Source organism: Eretmochelys imbricata, chromosome 10 (assembly GCF_965152235.1).
Source record: "Eretmochelys imbricata isolate rEreImb1 chromosome 10, rEreImb1.hap1, whole genome shotgun sequence".
Lineage (NCBI taxonomy): Eukaryota > Metazoa > Chordata > Testudines > Cheloniidae > Eretmochelys > Eretmochelys imbricata.
In genome coordinates, this window is record NC_135581.1 from 8,329,299 (window position 1) to 8,346,860 (window position 17,562).

The 17,562-nt window shown below is 39.2% G+C and overlaps 1 protein-coding gene across 1 annotated transcript in view; it reads right to left on the minus strand.

Moving 5' to 3' along the window:
* The window catches only part of USP22 (ubiquitin specific peptidase 22), a 188,601-nt gene that overhangs the window by 57,446 nt on the left and 113,593 nt on the right, over positions 1-17,562 (minus strand). The window contains exon 5 of the mRNA XM_077827691.1: positions 16,778-16,879. Coding sequence (XP_077683817.1) covers positions 16,778-16,879 — 102 coding nt within the window. The remainder of the gene's footprint in view (positions 1-16,777; positions 16,880-17,562) is intronic.

The following is a 17,562-nucleotide window of genomic DNA, read 5'->3' on the forward strand; positions in this document are numbered from 1 at the left end:
CTCCTGACTGAAAATACAGAGAAGGCTGATGTCTCAAAGAGTATCCCCCTCTCACTGCACCAGAGAGACGCTTGCATTAGTAAGAAAATATATACCCATATTCTGCCTGTCCAAATGTTTAGATATCCTGAGAATCTGTCAAAATCTCAGAGAGCTCCCAAGTTCTCAGAGGCTCCTGCCTGAGTCATCAATGCACATATCAAGGTGCTGGAAGATAAACACAGAGATTAAAGGGGAGGTACTGGTGTGCCAAGCTTTACTGAGTGTAACATTCCACGCTCTACACTAGAGGATGCACTAATGTGCCAACATGCAGAGAAGGAGCAGATGTGTCAAATCTCACAGCAGCAGCAGGAGGCCAGGTTCACAGGAGGCACCAATGCACTGGAGTCTCAAGAGAGGAAATTGATGCAGTGCCAAGCCCCACAGAAGGGATTCTGTCTGACTGAAAGGGGCAATTAGAGTAAAGCTGGGAGCTATAAGACACTAAGTTCCATAGTGGGAGTTCTAATGATCTCCTCTGGAAGCACTCGGCACCAAAGACATATCAATGCACAAAGATCTAAAAGAGAACCAGTCTTTTCCTATATGTTTCAGCTGGACACCAATCTATACCAACTTCATTCAGGGTCTCCCATTATTGAAAGTGGGTATGTACATCTCTGGAACTCTCAAAATCTTGTGGTGGAAAAATGTTCCATCTGCTTATATCACTGGAACTCAATGTTTTATTGTGATGCACTATGGATCTGCTTGTCTAATCCCTAGAACATCAAGAGATGGAGTCCACTGGAAAAGAGACAGAACAGAAGGGGCATTGCTACATTCCATGCTGCATCCGGCACCAGAGTAACAACAACAAACATCATTCAGTGTACCACAAAGGAGTGCATTGAAAGAATCACATGTAAACATTTATACTGCACGAAGCACAGAGATACGATGCAGAGTGGGGCAGAAGCCTTAAGGCAATGGTGCATCTCCATTCAATCTAAGGATGGAAATGCATAAGAGCGGATTACAAAAATGGGGGAGTTGAATAAGAGTCTGGAGAAGCTTTTAATACAGCCAAAATTACTGAAATAGGAGCTATCATGTGTCAAACACAATGTAGCCCAATGTCGAAGACATCAAAATCCCAGGAACTAGAGCATACAAAAACAAGTAATTTGGTAATGACGTGAATTCTGGGAAAAGAGATAAAAGCTATCCAACTTCAGAAAAGAGAGGTGGGGGCCGAGGGAGGTGGAGCTGTGATCGTTAGAAGCCAGTTGAATAATTCAGGTCTAGTTGTTTTGCCAGTCACATTTATAAGGGCTGGCATGTTCTGGGGCCTCTGAGGTACTTTTAGATGGAAAGTGCTTAGTAAGGAAAGAGCCCTTAAACAAGTGTGTAGGTAAATCAGAGGGTAAAAAATAAAACTCCAATAACCAAACTTAAATGTTTGGAGAGTTCCTGCATGACCTACACTGGAGGCAAGAATGAAAATTCTGCGCAGATGGTATCTTTAAAGAACAAGAGTTACTCCCACTAACCTGACAAAATAAAATTTACATCCACAGCCTTCTTTTTTCTCCCCAATATCACACCATATGCTGCATACAAGTTTCTACCCCCACTCAAAACAGATTTCACGTTTTAATAACTTAAGGTGTAGGCTAACTGCCAACGGCTTCTGTACAACAGAAACTATATGCATCCAAATGAATTAATATGCACAAATTATTGCCAGTGATTTGGCACAGAGCAACAACCAATAATTCACAACACATAAGCCATTCCACATGCTGTTTATAAATTTTCCTAGTTCCAGTATATGGCATGTTTACCTTCTGTCCACGAGAGGACCAATGCTAACTGCAGATTTCAAGGAATGGAACAGCAGGTCATGGTAAATAAATTCCAAGACCACTCTCCATTTCAATTTTGTCCTCACAAGAGCTACTGGTCTACTGGGAAGCTCTACTCTATATCTAATGACTAGGAACTAAGTAGGTTAAAATTAAATGGTCTAATGTTTGTTCCATTAAAAAAAAAAAAAAAAATCTAGGAAACTACTGACTCTCATTATAGACATTCTTCATGGTCTGGCCATGTTTGGGAGGTAGCGACAGATTTATACTAGATTCAGTGGCGGGAAAGGTTGTTTTTAAGAGGGTTACTGGAATTGGCAACAGTCGGAAAGTGATGAGAACAGAGAGCAGTGTAAATATGTATGTTTATTTACTCTGGCATATCTGATGAACACAGGCTTTGTCTACAAAAGACAACAACAATGGATGCGGGGATGTCTGCATGCTTAATGTTCATTATTTGTAATAATTCTATTATTTTAAAGCTTAAGAGGACCAGTTAATAACCCTTTATATATGCACTTGAAAACGATCCTTCACCCTCTACATTAGACAACTTCTCAGCTGGCAGCTCTTGGGTTTTTTTGTTTTTACAAAGTCCTCCCAACAATTAAAAAAAATAAAACAATCCAAATAATAAAGATGTCCTAACAGGACCAGAATCTAAAACACTGTCCAGGTAAAGTAGCTGAAGCTCCTCAGGTAAAAGTTCAGTGACCAAGACTCAAATTGCCTGCACTCCCTCTGGAAATTGCTCAAAAAATGAGGAATGGGTAAATCCTTATAGTTCAATAAAGCTAATAACTAATACCCAGACAGATTATAGTGCAACAAAGTATTACTGTAAAAATACAACTGAACTGCTTTACCACTAAATAACCATCTAGTAGACAAATAAGTGGATCAACAAGCATTTCACTCTTAGAAGTTTTGTTGGCATCTGTGGAAAATGAGGGAGTTAGCTGTATTATTTGTTATGAAAATTATACCTGCTCAGTTTGTAGTGCTACCTGCTTGAACTCAAACTTAAGCTGTGGTCTGGCTATATGCAGGAAGTGCAGACAATGACTTTCGATAAGCCAAATCACCATATTCCAAAGACAATACACATGTGAATTTCTTTGAAACTTCACCTCCCACTGAAGTCTGGCTGACAACCCCCTCCATAGAGGAATAAACTTGTTCTGCCAGGCTCCAGACAGAGAACAAATGGACTTGGAGGGTAAGCTGTTTTGGAGTGGGGAAGGGGGAAAGACAATAAATGTTGGGCCTCTAGCACACCCAGAGCATGCTGCCAAAGAGCAGTCTTTTTTCCCCACCCCAGAGACAGAGACAACTGAGAAGGACTCACCCAAGATGGCAAAGAAAGTTAAAAGGGGAAATTTGTGTAGAAACGTATTTTGGTTTTACTTTTTGTTCCATGTGCTATGTACCTTTGGGTAAATAAATAATGCCTGGTTTTGAAGAAGCTGATTTTGAGTCATCTTGGTAATCACTGGTCCCAAGAGGAAAAGGGCTTACAGGTGCCAAACCCAGTTTGGCCCATCAGGGTAACAGTTGGTAAACAGCAAGGCTGCAACCCAGAGATTCAGTCTAAGAGTCTCATTAGACTAAGAATGGAAGGACTGCATGGTAAGAGTGGAAGGACTGAGGGGTGAAGGTAGTGAAACCTGACTCCAAAAGGGGGAACTCTAGACAGACAAAGGATTATAAAGTGCAGCCTTCCCTGTAACTGTGACAGCATCCATGAATTAAGACTGATACTTTTGCATTATGTCAGCAGAATCCCTTAAAAGGCTTCCAGTAACGTCCCGAAATCAAGGGCCAGCAGTCATCATACAGTCGAACCTCAGCTTTCCCACGGGAAATGCTATCACAGTGTTACTTTGGAAAGACTGTCCAACATCACATTGATCAGCCAACTTGGCCTTCTACGTCAGGTAATCATCATAGATCGGATCCCCAATAATACACAGCTAGGAGCCCAGATGACCAACTTGGAGTTAAGCCCAAGTCCTGGACTACCAGTCTACTGCTGTACATGCTGGACAAGGCTGCCTTCCAAATCATATCCTTTATAACATACAGAGATTTGAAGATGAGAGAGGGCGAGCTAGTAACCACCTCAGGTTACAAAATTTAGAATGTTTACTATGCAAATACGCCCGACAGTTTCCCAATAGAGGAAAACAGGATAACTCAACCTCAATTTCATTCATCTGGTTATTTCACATCTAAATAATTTCACGAGGCTCAGCCTCACACAGAGCCTTCAGGAGTTTTAGTACAGGCAGAAGCCCCTGCAGCAAGATATTTTCAGTTTTACTCAATTTGCAGCTTGTAATCCCAAATTTCATGCTCTGCAATGCACTGCAATATAGTACACATAAATATGAACCAAGCCTTCTGATGTCTGTTAGTCTTTCTTTACCGGTATCATTTCTCTCTGCTAAAACACAGATAAACATACAAATACTAAAGAGAACAATCATAAATAACCTGTACTAGAATTCTTTATGACTTGTATGAAAAAACAACTCCCAGGAGAGCACTGAACATGCTTATATTTTAAAAGAGGTCCTATTAAGATTGCTGTCTTGATTTAAGCCAAACTGTTCTGTGCAGAAGAAAACTGCCTCAAAGCGAAAAACCTACAAAGCAAAGCAGCAGCCAATCAAATCTTCAAGCATGACTCAAACTAAATATTTCTTGCCAGAACCCACGTGGTTAGCAAGTCATTTCAAATATTCGTTTCAATGCCAATTTGTTGTCAAGCTCAGACATTTATCCTCAGGCATCAAAGCTTATTACCCCCTCGAACAGCGCTCCCAGACAATTGGCGAAGTTTTACAGACAATGGACACTAGCAAGTATGTAGGTCTCTTCCTGCAGGGAGCGATTCCAAGAATACCACCTTAAAATGTATCTCGTTTCTAGGGGCTGCTAAAAATACTCTTGACCGACGACATTTCAAGACTGCCTAGCAACCTCCTCCCCAACCCATTTGCTACGAAGGGAGATCAACAAGAAGAAAAATGACCGGCAAGATGAACACTGGCCCGACCGACTCATTTTTTTGGAGGGCTAGAAGGGAGACGATAGTACGTAAAACTCAGAACTATTACTTGATACAAGAACGGCCACACTGGTTCAGCTCAATGGTCCTTCTAGCTCAGTGTCCTGTCTCTGACAGTGGCTAGTACCAGATGTTTCAGAGGGAGCAAACAGAGCACGGTAATTTGTCAAGTGATCCATCCCCTGTCATCCAGATCCGGTTTCTAACAGTAAGAGGCTCAGAGAGCATGGGGGTTGCTCATGGTTAAGTCATTTGTAGACCTATCCTCCATGAACTTCTTCAATTTTTTGTTTTTGAATCCAGTTATACTTTTGGTCTGCACAACATGCCCTGGCAATGAGTTCCACAGGTTGACTGCACGTTGTGTGAAGTAGTACTTCCTTGTGATTGTTTTAAACTTGCTGCCTATTAATTCCATTTGGTGACTCCTGGTTTGTGTTATGTGAATGGGTTAATAACACTTCCTTATTTTATAGACCTCTATCATATCCCCCACCACAGTCATTTATTTTCCAAGCTGAACAGTCCCAGTCTTTTTAATCTCTCCTCAAACGGAAGCTGTTCCATGCCCCTAAACATTCTTGTTGCTCTTCTCTATACTTCTCCAAATTCTAACGCACCTTTTTTGAGATGGGGCAATTAGAACGGCACGCAGTATTCAAGGTGTGGACATACCATGGATTTATATAGTGGCATTATGAAATTTACCATCTTATTTTATTATCCCCTTCCTAGTAGTTTCTAAGCTTTTTTAACTACTGCTGCACAATGAGCAGACATTTTCAGAGAACTATCCACAATGACTCTAAGATCTCATTTTTGAATGGTAACAACTAATTTAGACCCTATCATTTTGTATATATAGTTGGGATTCTGTTTTCCAATTTACATTATTTTCCATTTATTAATACTGAATTTCATCTGCCATTTTGTTAGCCAGTTTTATGAGATCCCTTTGTAAGTCTTTGCAGTTAGCTTAGGACTTAACTATCTTGGGTAATTTTGTATCATCTGCAAACTTTGCCACCTCACTGTTTACCCCTTTTCCCAGATCATTTATGAATATGTTCAATAGCACTGGGCCACTTATTCCTACTCTGTGTCCTATCTTTCAACCAGTTGTTGATCCATGAAGGGACCTTCCCTTTTAGCTCATGACTGCTTTCTTTGCTTAAAAACCTTTGGCCAGGGACCTTGCCAAAGGCTTTCTGAAAGTCCGAGTACACTCTATCGATTGGATCATCCTCGTCCACGTTTGTTGACCTCCTTCAATAATTCTGGTGAGGCATGATTTCCCTTTAGAAAAGCCATATTGACTCTTCCCCAACATATCATGATCATCTGTTTGGTTGAAACTATAGTAAAGAAAGAATTATCAGACAATCTGGTGGTACCAAAGTTAGGCATACCAGCCTGTAGTCGCCAGGATCACCTTTGGAGCCTTTAAAAATAAAAATAAGCATCATATTAGTTACCCATTAGGAACAAAGATGATGTTGAGGTCAATTGGTTTACATTTTAATTTGTTAAAACTCAAACTCTAGAGCAAATATTGGGATAAAAACTCTTGGTGAAGGAATTGGTGTCCTTCCTTCAGCCGAGGCTGAAAAAGCTGCCGCTCAGATTTCAGCGATAACACTAGCTCTTCAGTCCATCAAGCAAAAGCAGGGGAATAAAGATCTGATACCGTTATTTCTAAAAGAGAACAAACTTTGAGGGGGAAGAGGAGTGCAGAAAAACACATACTTTGAGGTCATCCTTAAACACCAAACAGGATCAGTAAACAGCAAAAGCACTTCACAGTTACAGTTTACTTACTGTAAAAGTAGATTCAGAAAAAAATATGTAATCATATGTCATTAGCTTAATATTTTCTTTTATCAAGCACAATGAGATACACAGAACGGAATAGAGTTATTTACTACTGCCACTAACACAAGACTCTCAAAGGATTATCTTTTCTTCCTCTTCTTTGCGTTGGATAGATTAGACCCGACTTCTTAAAAAAGGTTTATATTTAAAAAAAGATTTATTTACTGCCCCCCCCGTTTTGTTTTTAAACCTATGAGCAACTGGATCATGGTCTTAGCTCTTCCCTGGTTTTGCTAGACCTAGTAGGTGTCAGAGGGGTATGTACTGTTTGCTCCTACACCTTAACTGAAGGTAAGAGGGATTCAATATCAAGGCTTTCTTTCTTCAAACTATTAATAAATGAAGCCAAATACATACAATTTGTTTTAAGATGTTTTAGGTCCCAATCAAGGTGGGCCATTTCCAGCAGGAGGGTGGGGGAGAAAACCTGGGTTTGTGCTGGAAATGGCCCACCTTGATTACCATACACATTGTAAGGAGAGCAATCACTTTAGATAAGCTATTACCAGCAGGAGAGTGGGGTGGGGGGAGAGAAAACCTTTTGTAGTGGTAAACACCCATTTTTTCATGCTTTGTGTGTATAAAAAGATCTTCTGTACTTTCCACAGTATGCATCCGATGAAGTGAGCTGTAGCTCACGAAAGCTCATGCTCAAATAAATTGGTTAGTCTCTAAGGTGCCACAAGTACTCCTTTTCTTTTTGCGAATACAGATTAACACGGCTGTTACTCTGGATAAACAGTGAGAGTGATTCAGCAGGTACAGCAGCAAAACAAAGATGTTTAGATCCTCTGACTTTATTCCTCAGTGTCAGACTGAAATATTTATATCCAACATAAACAAATCACCAGCACCACCCCTGGCAATCCCAAATGCTCTGTTTGGACCTATCCTCAGCTCTGTAAGCAATTGGATGTGGAGTCCTGCTTGCTCCAAAGCAATCTCTCTCTTTGCCTCCCAAGCAGTCTCTCTTGTGGAACCTCACTGGTCTTCAATCTTCAGCCTTGCTTACATTTCTTCTCTTGAGAACTTACCATCATCAAGGCTGCTCAAAAAAGTCCCTTTGCCACAACAGCCACAGCCCAAGAGACAACACATTGGCTTTGTCATAGGAAGTGTAGCAAGGAAGACACATGTAAGCAGCCCCAGTGGTATTGGGGAAGCCTGTGCGCGTGATGCAGCAGGAACTTATGCATCTACTCACATCCCCATTTATTCTTTCAGGTAAGACTGTTGTGCAATTTCAATACTTTATCTTCCACAATCAGGTGAGAAAAACATAAGGGAACCTCAGCCAATTCCATCTACAATCCCTGTGTTCACTACTTCACCTGCTGTATGAAGACCTCTGAAGTAAGGAACAGATGCATCTTCCTCAACTGCTATCACTTATTTAACTAATTTAAAATAGCCTTCTAATTGCACCCATGCACACTAGTTATTACTTCCATTTTCTCCCCTGGAAAGTGTTGAACTGTGAAATTAAGTTTATAGAAGATTTTGCTTTAAATACATCCACTTCCACCTCACAAATACATTCCTGTGCTTCAAATTTTTGCTGTGTAGTTATTTCTTTTCTTCAACCCACCACTGTCTTGAAAGATTGGTTCTCAAATGCAAGGTGCTATTTTTCAGAGCCAAGGAACAGTAAGAAATCCATTACCAAGAATTTTGTTATGTTATGGGTTTATGGTGAAATACAAATATTGTTATTTAGAAAAAGTCATGTTCTACTTTCACAGAGTTTTATTTTATAAACTGACATGTTAAAACAACATCTACGGATTGTTTAAAGTTTGGGCATTATAGCAATGGAAGTGATTCACGATGAAAACTAATCCATATTTCTACTAAATGGGAACGAATGAGAATACAAAATAGAAATAAGCACCCAGTTTGCAAAACAAAATTAGTTCTTTTAAAAAAAGGACACTGTCAAATAAGTAATTTGCCATAACCTGGAAAATATTATTTCTTTCCCTACCTGCATTTCTAATAGAGTGCAAGACCACTTTTTCTGTTTATTTCTTTATTTGTACACCAATTTTGCCATCTCAAGAAACACACACAACTCTAGAGAATCATAGAATCGTAGGACTGGAAGGGACCTCAAGAGGTCATCTAGTCCAGTCCCCTGCACGCAGGGCAAGATTAAGTATTATAGACCATCCCTGACAGGTGTTTGTCTAATCTGCTCTTAAAAATCTCCAATGATGAAGATTCCACAACCTCCCGAGGCAATTTATTCCAGTGCTCAACTACCCCGTTAGGAAGTTTTTCCTAATGTCCAACCTAAACTGCCCTTGCTTCAAATTCAGACCTATAAGCCCAGCGAAGGTTACTGTAATCAGAAGAGGAAAACAAACACCGGTCCCTTACAGAAGTCAAGGCGTTGCGCTCATATTAGCGTGTCCAGCAAAAGCTCATGAGGTACGAAACTCTCCATTTTAATAAGCGGTGAGATCAAATATGAAGAGAAGTGCAAGTCTTGGTTTCTGTTACGAAATTCTGGATTCCCTTAAAATGCAGGAGCAAAAAAATGCTCATTTGCCTTAAAAAGTGATGATGCAAAGGTGTTATCAACTGCTAGATGTAACTTCCCTGTAACAAAGTAGCACTAATAAGCTATGTCAAGAACAGATAACCGAGTTAAACAAACTAAATATCAGCTGTTTCATTTGGGAAAAATGCTGGTTTATCTCAAAAGATTAACGTCTAATTTAAAAAGATTAAAATTATTTTTTTCTTCAGCTCAATTTATAACCGTAGATGGTACTGCAGTGATTTACAAACATTCTTTATGAAAATTCAATGCAATATTTCTGATAGTCTGTAAAGGACTCATTATAGTACGGGGGCTGGCTATTTCCCTTTCCCCAGACAGTACATCATGCTTTTCTACCATTACTATTAGTTTAAGATGGGTGTGTGTGTCTCTTTCTATCTCTGCCCCCACTATGCTCGGTATACTTACAGCTGAAGAAATGGCTCACAATTCTATTTGCTTAAAAACTGTTTGTTTACATGGATCTCCTACTGGAGATGAGTAGCCTACTTAATATTTTATTTGAATGATTAAAAAATGTCCCACCAAACACTATGTCCAGATGTGAGAATAGAGTTTGCAGTAAGACACGCTTCTCTAACTTCTGAAGTTTAATTTGATCGTAAACTACCATGATGGATGTCCTGATGAATTAATCTGTTTCCAAAGTTCAAATAAAAGCCTGAATTCTATAAAAGTCTTCTCCTTCACCCCTTGGGGATAAAGTTGGACTACTGTCGTTTCTCATGCTATAAATCAAATGAAGAGACAGCATTCAACATTTACCAGACACAGCAATCCTCTTCACTGAAAATAAACATTTCTCATTTCAGCAGTGAAACCATACCTTTCCTTTTGTCTCGTTGTTGGAAATCTTTTCCAACAAAAATCTCAATCACGTGGTGAAAAGAATGCTATCTTGTAGAGCTGAGTTTACGTAAAGTGCACAAAAATACTAGGCACAAGTTTTGAGACATTATGATTCCCTAGTTTTTGTTTTTTGGCACTTTCACATCACTTTTGTGCCCACATTATATGTACAACAAATAGAACTAAAAATAATCCTGGTGATACCTCCAAATTTAATTTCTTATCATATCTTTTTTTCACTCTAAACTGAACAAGGTACATATTTACATCAGAGCTAAGTGGTATTTTGTTTGCTCTGTACCCATTTTGTATACTGCAAAATAAGGTGAATTCTGAGGCTGACAGGGTTAACATCTAGCAGAGATTAACATAAATGCACATGAAAATATATGCTTCTCTGTAACAATAATGTCAGTTACTGTCAGATTCACTCACATGACTATAATGATCATGAAGGGAAAGTTCTCCCATAACTTTGATTTATCTGTTATTGAAACCTGTAAATAGAAATCTATAAACCGCACTGCGAACCTGTGAGATTACATCAGACACCTGAATAGTTTCTGGAGGGTCGTCAGATTTGGCAACCAAGGTGAAGTGCATTCAAATGACCAAAGAAATACATGGATTCTGTTTAACAGGAAATCTGTGAGTTCTCCTTTTACAAACTGTTAACAAGAAAAAATGTTTCTAGAAGCAACAAAATCTTTTTGAACTTCTAAAGCAGCTACTTTGGTTCTTCCTTCACTGATGGCTGCTCAACTGGGTTTACTGCTGTAGTATACCTTCAGAAAGCCTGTCTAGACATCGTACATGTGCCTTTTTGAGTAAATAAAAACAAACATTTTTTGTTTATTTTAAACAGGCTTTTTTCCTTCATACGGCAATACTCAAAAAGTTGATGGGAGGACGTAAATATTCGGGGAAAGAGAATATTGCAGCGAGTGAAACCTGCCCCCCGCCCCAAAACATAAAAATTCATTTTCTGCCTTTACACCTTTCCCTGAGGGAAAAGGAATGTTTACTGCATAAAACATTTATCACTGTATTTGGTGCTGTATTGCAGGATATTTTAGGATTGGTTAATTAACGTAGGGAATAATTAACAATTTTCCAGATGGATGGTGGATGTAGTTACAAGGTAAGATGAGTGGATAGTATTTATGCAGGAGGCATTTATTTGGGTAGCACTTAAGAGGACATTATGCACCCCATTTTGACTGATTCAAAATGTTGTTTAATCCGACAAAGCAGAGGAAAAAAAAAGTTAAAAGTTAGAGAACTGAAATCCATTTTAAATGCATTGCATAGGTGGCCACATTTCAAATATGTGCCCACTAATGTGTCCAACTCACAATTAAAATTTAAACCAGTGTTAAAAGTTCTGTACTGTGTCAGAGTGTTTTCGCTCCCCTTTTCCATCTGTGCTAGTTTAAGAAGTCTTAGACGAAAAAGCAAGTACACCAAAAAGATAGCACAGTCACAAAATACTTTAAAGTATTAATGCAGTCCACAACATCTTCAAGTCTTTTCTAGTTAGGCCCTTGTGCATGGCTACTCATGCATAGTTTATATAACATTGAAAGATAAAGCAATGCTTCTGGTAGCTTGTCTAGAGAACCAGATATAATTTCCAGGCCACTGTTCATCTCCCTTAGCCACCTTTACACTGAAGCACTGCTGCAATATTTATTCCACTCATGCCTCTCTTTCTCACGTCATCCTGCTTGGTGTCACACAGCTGCAAAAACCACCTGCCACTGCGATGTAGCTATTGTTTTTGTCACCTCCCCCACACCCCATCATTCTTTCTGAAAAGGATTTGCTCATTCTGCTCTAAAGGCTCCCCCCTCTGCCTTTTTGCAACACTGAAAATGGGAATCCCAGGTGGCTCTAGCTAGCTAATTATCCATGTGCTTTTAGAGTCTAATTCTTTCTACTGGTAATGTAGCAGAGTCTTCAGCCACAAAGTCATTTCATATGCTAATTAGAGACAGGCTAGCTAATACCTCAGTCTGCTCAGGAGTACTAATCTTTTGTAGGGACTAATGATATGAGAAGAAGATGAGCTATGAAAATGGCCCCCCAAAGATGCTACATCTCCTTCCCACCCAGCCCACCCCCATAATAAAAACCTCTCTTGTACATCTGAATGTAGTAGTTTGATAGGTTAGCTGAGTGTAGTGCCTCCATAGAGCAACAGGAGACGGACTTAAAAATTGAGTTTTCCCTTGTATGTCTGGAAAAAAAAAATCCAGTAGGGTGGCATTATCTAAATTTTATCATACACAAATTGTCCTTAAGGATTTTTGGGTGTAATTAGCACGTCAGAAATTTATCAAACCAAACCAGTAAGTCTTGAATCCGAAACCAAGATGTTATTTAATTCTGCAAAGACTAAATAATGACTATCAGCATTTCAAGTTTGCAAACTCACCCCATGTATTATATGCCTACTGAACTGCCTGTCTAATCTAGATTAGATCCTTAGGGCAGGGACCATGTGTCATTATTTGCATCAGCAGTGAGCTCACTGTTGGCTCTTAAGCAATTTGTCCCGAAGTCACTTCACAGATAGGCAAATGTAACTGTGAGGCTGATTCTTCGGTGAACATCCAGAAAGCAAGAACCAGTAAAAGTTTAGGATTCTCCAGCCTGCACCACTGCTAGAACTATTTTAATCTGCACAATGGCACAAAAGTGATTCAGCAAAAAATTTACTGTGTGTATATTCACGGTTAGGACGCAAGTATCTGGTGAGAGAGATACAGATATCCAGTTTGAAGAAAAATCAGAGAGACTGTAGGGCCAGTGAGATCCAACAACTCTTGGAGATCAGTCTTTTCATGATGTATATAAGAGGTTCTTTATCCACTACTGGTCAAAATTTTAAAGTTACTATGTACAAGGAAATATAATTTTATTTTGACTGAAATAAAAGGTAGACGGGAGCATTCCCACTGGTGAATTATTAGTTCTTAGGTGATAAAAACCTCATCTTATGGCAGTTCATTCTACATAGTTAACTTATGGTGCCAGTGCAAGACTGAGGATACTGCTGTTGTGCTGTTCAGCCAGTTCAGAAAAGCTAGTCCACAGAGCCAGCTAGCTACTAAAGAAGCCACAAAAGGTCATTTCTCAGCACTACAAGACGAGAGAAGGAAAATAACTTGCAGTGCAAAGCAGACTTCGCCAGGGAGTTAAAAATCCACATGACTCTGGAGTGATGTGTTTTAAAGACTAATGGTGTAAAACCTAATGGGAAACCACACAGATGGTTATTTTATACCTCTGAACCAGCTTCCAGTACATTACAGTCCATATTAGTGAAGTTCTCACTATGGCAAACCCTCCTTTTCAAAATTCCCCCATGGATAACCCACAAACGTACATATTTTTCCAAGCTACTCCAAGTCTGTATTGTCTTGGATTCCAGGAATACCATGCCATCCTCATTAGTTACAGTACAAGTATACATCATTTAAAGCTATACAGAACCAGTATGAGAGGCTCAATAACCATTTCAACATGTCATACCTGAGAAGTTAAAAAAATCCAAAATGCAATTCCCATAATCCAGCTGGGCATACACCAGGAGGAAGGGAGAGGGGGAGAAAGCAAGCATCTGCCTTTTTTCTTTTAAATCAGCTTTACAAAAAGGTAAAAGACATTAAATTAGTCTAAACTGGATTCTCCATGTTACCAGAATCAATCAATAGGCTTGCGACACATACAGCTGGTTATCAGCATAAGTTTCATTATCAGAGCCAATACAATCAGACATCTATGCATGTTCTCTGGCTCATTTATCTACCTCAGAAGAGGAAACAGAGGTCTATTATGGATCAATAAAGACCTGATGTCTGAAGAAATGAGCATCAGAAGAGAGAAATGGGCACGTCCAGGTAGCTACAGCATTTCAGTCTGCACACAGGTACAGATTTAGCAATAAGCCGGGGATACTGAAAAAAAGCTTAAGGACAATGACCATTTTATTCCGTTAAACCCCTAATGTATTTTGGTGAAAGAAATCAAGTCGTTTGCTTTTAGCTGTAGCCCAAAACTGCATTAAGTCTCTTGGGTGCTTTGATTTTTTTCTCTTTTTAAATCTTGGCATACGGACAGCTCCAGGGCTCAGTAGGAGAAATTATTAAAAGCATGCCTGCAGAAGTAAAGACATCAGTCATTGCCCTTATCCCCTGTGTTTCATGAGCACTTTCCCCCCATGCTGTGTGTAAAAGATTTCATGCAGTCAGAACCATCCCTTTTAACAGACTAAAAATTAGAAGTCTTTTAAGAATCAGCATCTCATTCCATCAAAATGGAAAGAGAAACATCCAAAAACGTTTCATCGTTCCGAAAGGTCAGATGCACCTTAACAGTTTATCAAATCCACTTCCATTTGTCCTGTAGAATTCATTTAGCCAAGTAATTAGTAATATAGTTCTTATACAATATATTACAGTTTCATAAAAAATCAAGTCCCAAAATGAATAAGCATTAGAGAGAACAAACCAGCTAAGTTTAGAATGCTTTCCTAGGCTGCTTGAAGTGTTCAAGGTCCAGGTGTGTTTCAACCCTTTTTTCTGCTCTATTGTTGCAAAAATAGATGTCCTTTCCTTGACATTACCGTTCTATCCCCAGATCTTGACTTCTTTTCTTGAAGTCACATTATTGCTTCTCAATCCAGAGTTTCAGGTACTGTATACATGTATTGCATTATTTATGCACTACTGTATTAGAAATATGTATATAAAGCTATTATTTTATTCATCATTACCCCCAAAGAATTTTGGAGGGTGAAAAGGTATGAACATTAGATGATGCACTTTATGACAACATAGCGCTTACAGTAGTTTTGAAAAATGAGGCAAAATTTAAGGACTTCACAAACTGCTTCCTGCTTCTAGTGACTACAGCACAGATTTTTAAAGGAATCTAGTCATCGCTCCGCTGAGCATTACAACACTTAACTGACTCAGTCTCATTTCCAAAAGTGACAGGTACTTAAGAGTCTAAGTCAGATTGAAAGAAATGGAACTTAAGCTCCTAAGTCACTTTTGAAAATGAGACTTGGGCGTTGCAATGCTGAACAGAGCAATGCCTAAATACCTGTAAAAATCTGGGCCTACGGTTATCATCCTAATCTCAGAAATCTTCATACTTCAAACATTCAACTGAATGTTAGCATGCATTACACTGTAAAGAAAACACAGCCACAGGATTATTACTGACCAGTTTAGTCAACATTAGAGCTGGTCAGGAAGTTTTGATGAAAAATAGTATCTACATTTTGTGAGAACTTATGCATGTTTTCTCCTCTCTTCCCCAGCTGTTTCCCAGTCATCTCTCATTATGCCTGCATTTCAGATAGCTCTTGGCTCCAAAGTGAGTATACTAACTTTGTGCGCTACAATATTTGATTTGTACATAATGATCCATTCTCGCCTTGGAATCTGTGAATATAGGAACTGAAATCTAAAACAAACAAGCTAGAGAACAGACTATGTGATTTGGGTTCAAAATAGGAATCTGAAAGACCCCTTCTGGAGTTTTCAACATACAATTATACAAATGTAAGGCCCGAAGGGACCTCGAGAGATCATCTAGGCCATCCCCTTGTGCTGAGGTAGGACCAAGTATACCTAGACCATCCCTGACAGGTATTTGTCTGGCCAGTTCTTAAACCTCCAATGATGGGGATTCCACAACCTCCCTTGGTAACCTACTCCTTAAAGTTAGGAAAAGCTTTATAATATTAACATAACCCTCTCCCGCTGCTGACTAAGCCAATTACTTCTTGTCCTACCTTCAGTGGACATGGAGAACAATTGTTTACGATCCTCTTTATAACACTACAGGAGACTATATTAAAGATGTATTAGGTCTGCCTTCAATCTTCTTTTCTCAAGACTAAACATATCCAGTTCTTTTTTTTTAAACCTTCCTTCATAGTCAGAGTTTCTAAACCTTTTATCATTTTTGTTCCTCTCTTCTGGATCCTCTAAAGTAGAAGGAAAAAGTCAAAGTTCCCATCTGGTAAAAAGACTGAAACTCCTATTTGGTAAATAAAAAAAGCTCTCAAGTGAAAGGATGATGTAATTTGGACTATGTTTGAACAAGAGAAATCCACTGGTGCAACTGCCTTGGTGGTAGCACTAATGGGAGCTCTCATGTAGATTAGTTCTCGTAGCTCCCATTGTTTTTACCATGTCAATTAAAACTTCAGCTGAACTGGTGGTACCATCAGTGGGGATTTTTTCCCCATAGAATTTCCTAGTATACACAGGGCTTAAGAGTCTCCTACTTTGAAGGTCTCCTTTGGAAATTACTATCTTCAGTATCTGAAATGACACAGCACACATCCTTCTATAGAGGAGAGAGGATGGAATTCAGTACACAGTGGTCATTCAGATGACATGACACATTTAAAAAGAAAAACAATTGTAAGAGACAACCCGAGCACATGCATTAAAACCTTGAAAGGCAAGAAAAACATCACAGGGCTTTGAAAGAGCCGTTGGTGAAGTAATCATCTGAAAAACTGTTTCCTTGACTTACCTATGGTACAATTTGTGGTTATTTTTCTCCGCTTGGGGTTGTGTCGTAGCAATTCTAACTCTCGTTTGGTTGGCTCCCATGTTGAATACTTCTCTCCAATGCCTGAGCAGACGAAAAGAAAGTTTCAGGGTGCTGTTAGCTAGAACAGCTGAAAGGATACTTTCAAGAAAAGGTTGTGATGCACTGTCCATTAGGTTGGATTCAGTATACAAAAAACGACAATAGCCAGCTTGCTTTTTATTACTGTTCAGAAAGGCAGCAATTGACCTTGACAATATGTTCCCATAAACATGGGCTAAAAGTACACAAAAGCAGTTACTTGTATAGAATTCCTATCTATCTGTTTCCAAGTAACAGTCTTTCCACCAATGGATGAAAAAAACCTCCAATTAAAAAGGACCCCAGCATGAAGGCCAATCCAGTATTATCTATTGTTTCAAGTGTCCATGATTTTCTTTGGGCTCAAAGGGGTCATATTGCCAGCACAACCGCATGTCTTGGGGCTAAGCAGAGATTGGCTGAGATACAGGGCAACTTAGACAATTGTCCCCATATCTCTTCAATGAAACGACAAATATGGTAAATAAGCCAAAATAGATCCAACGTACCGGACAGCTACAGCCTTACTCTTAATAGATGCAAAGCAGGTTTTAGAGGATTTGGAAAATACTTAATAGTGTATTCCCTCATCACGTATTAGGGGGTATGCTGCTATAACTCTCACTATGCCACTGTAGTATTGGGTAATAGCAAACAGAGACTCTAGTAGAATGAAGGTCGAATAC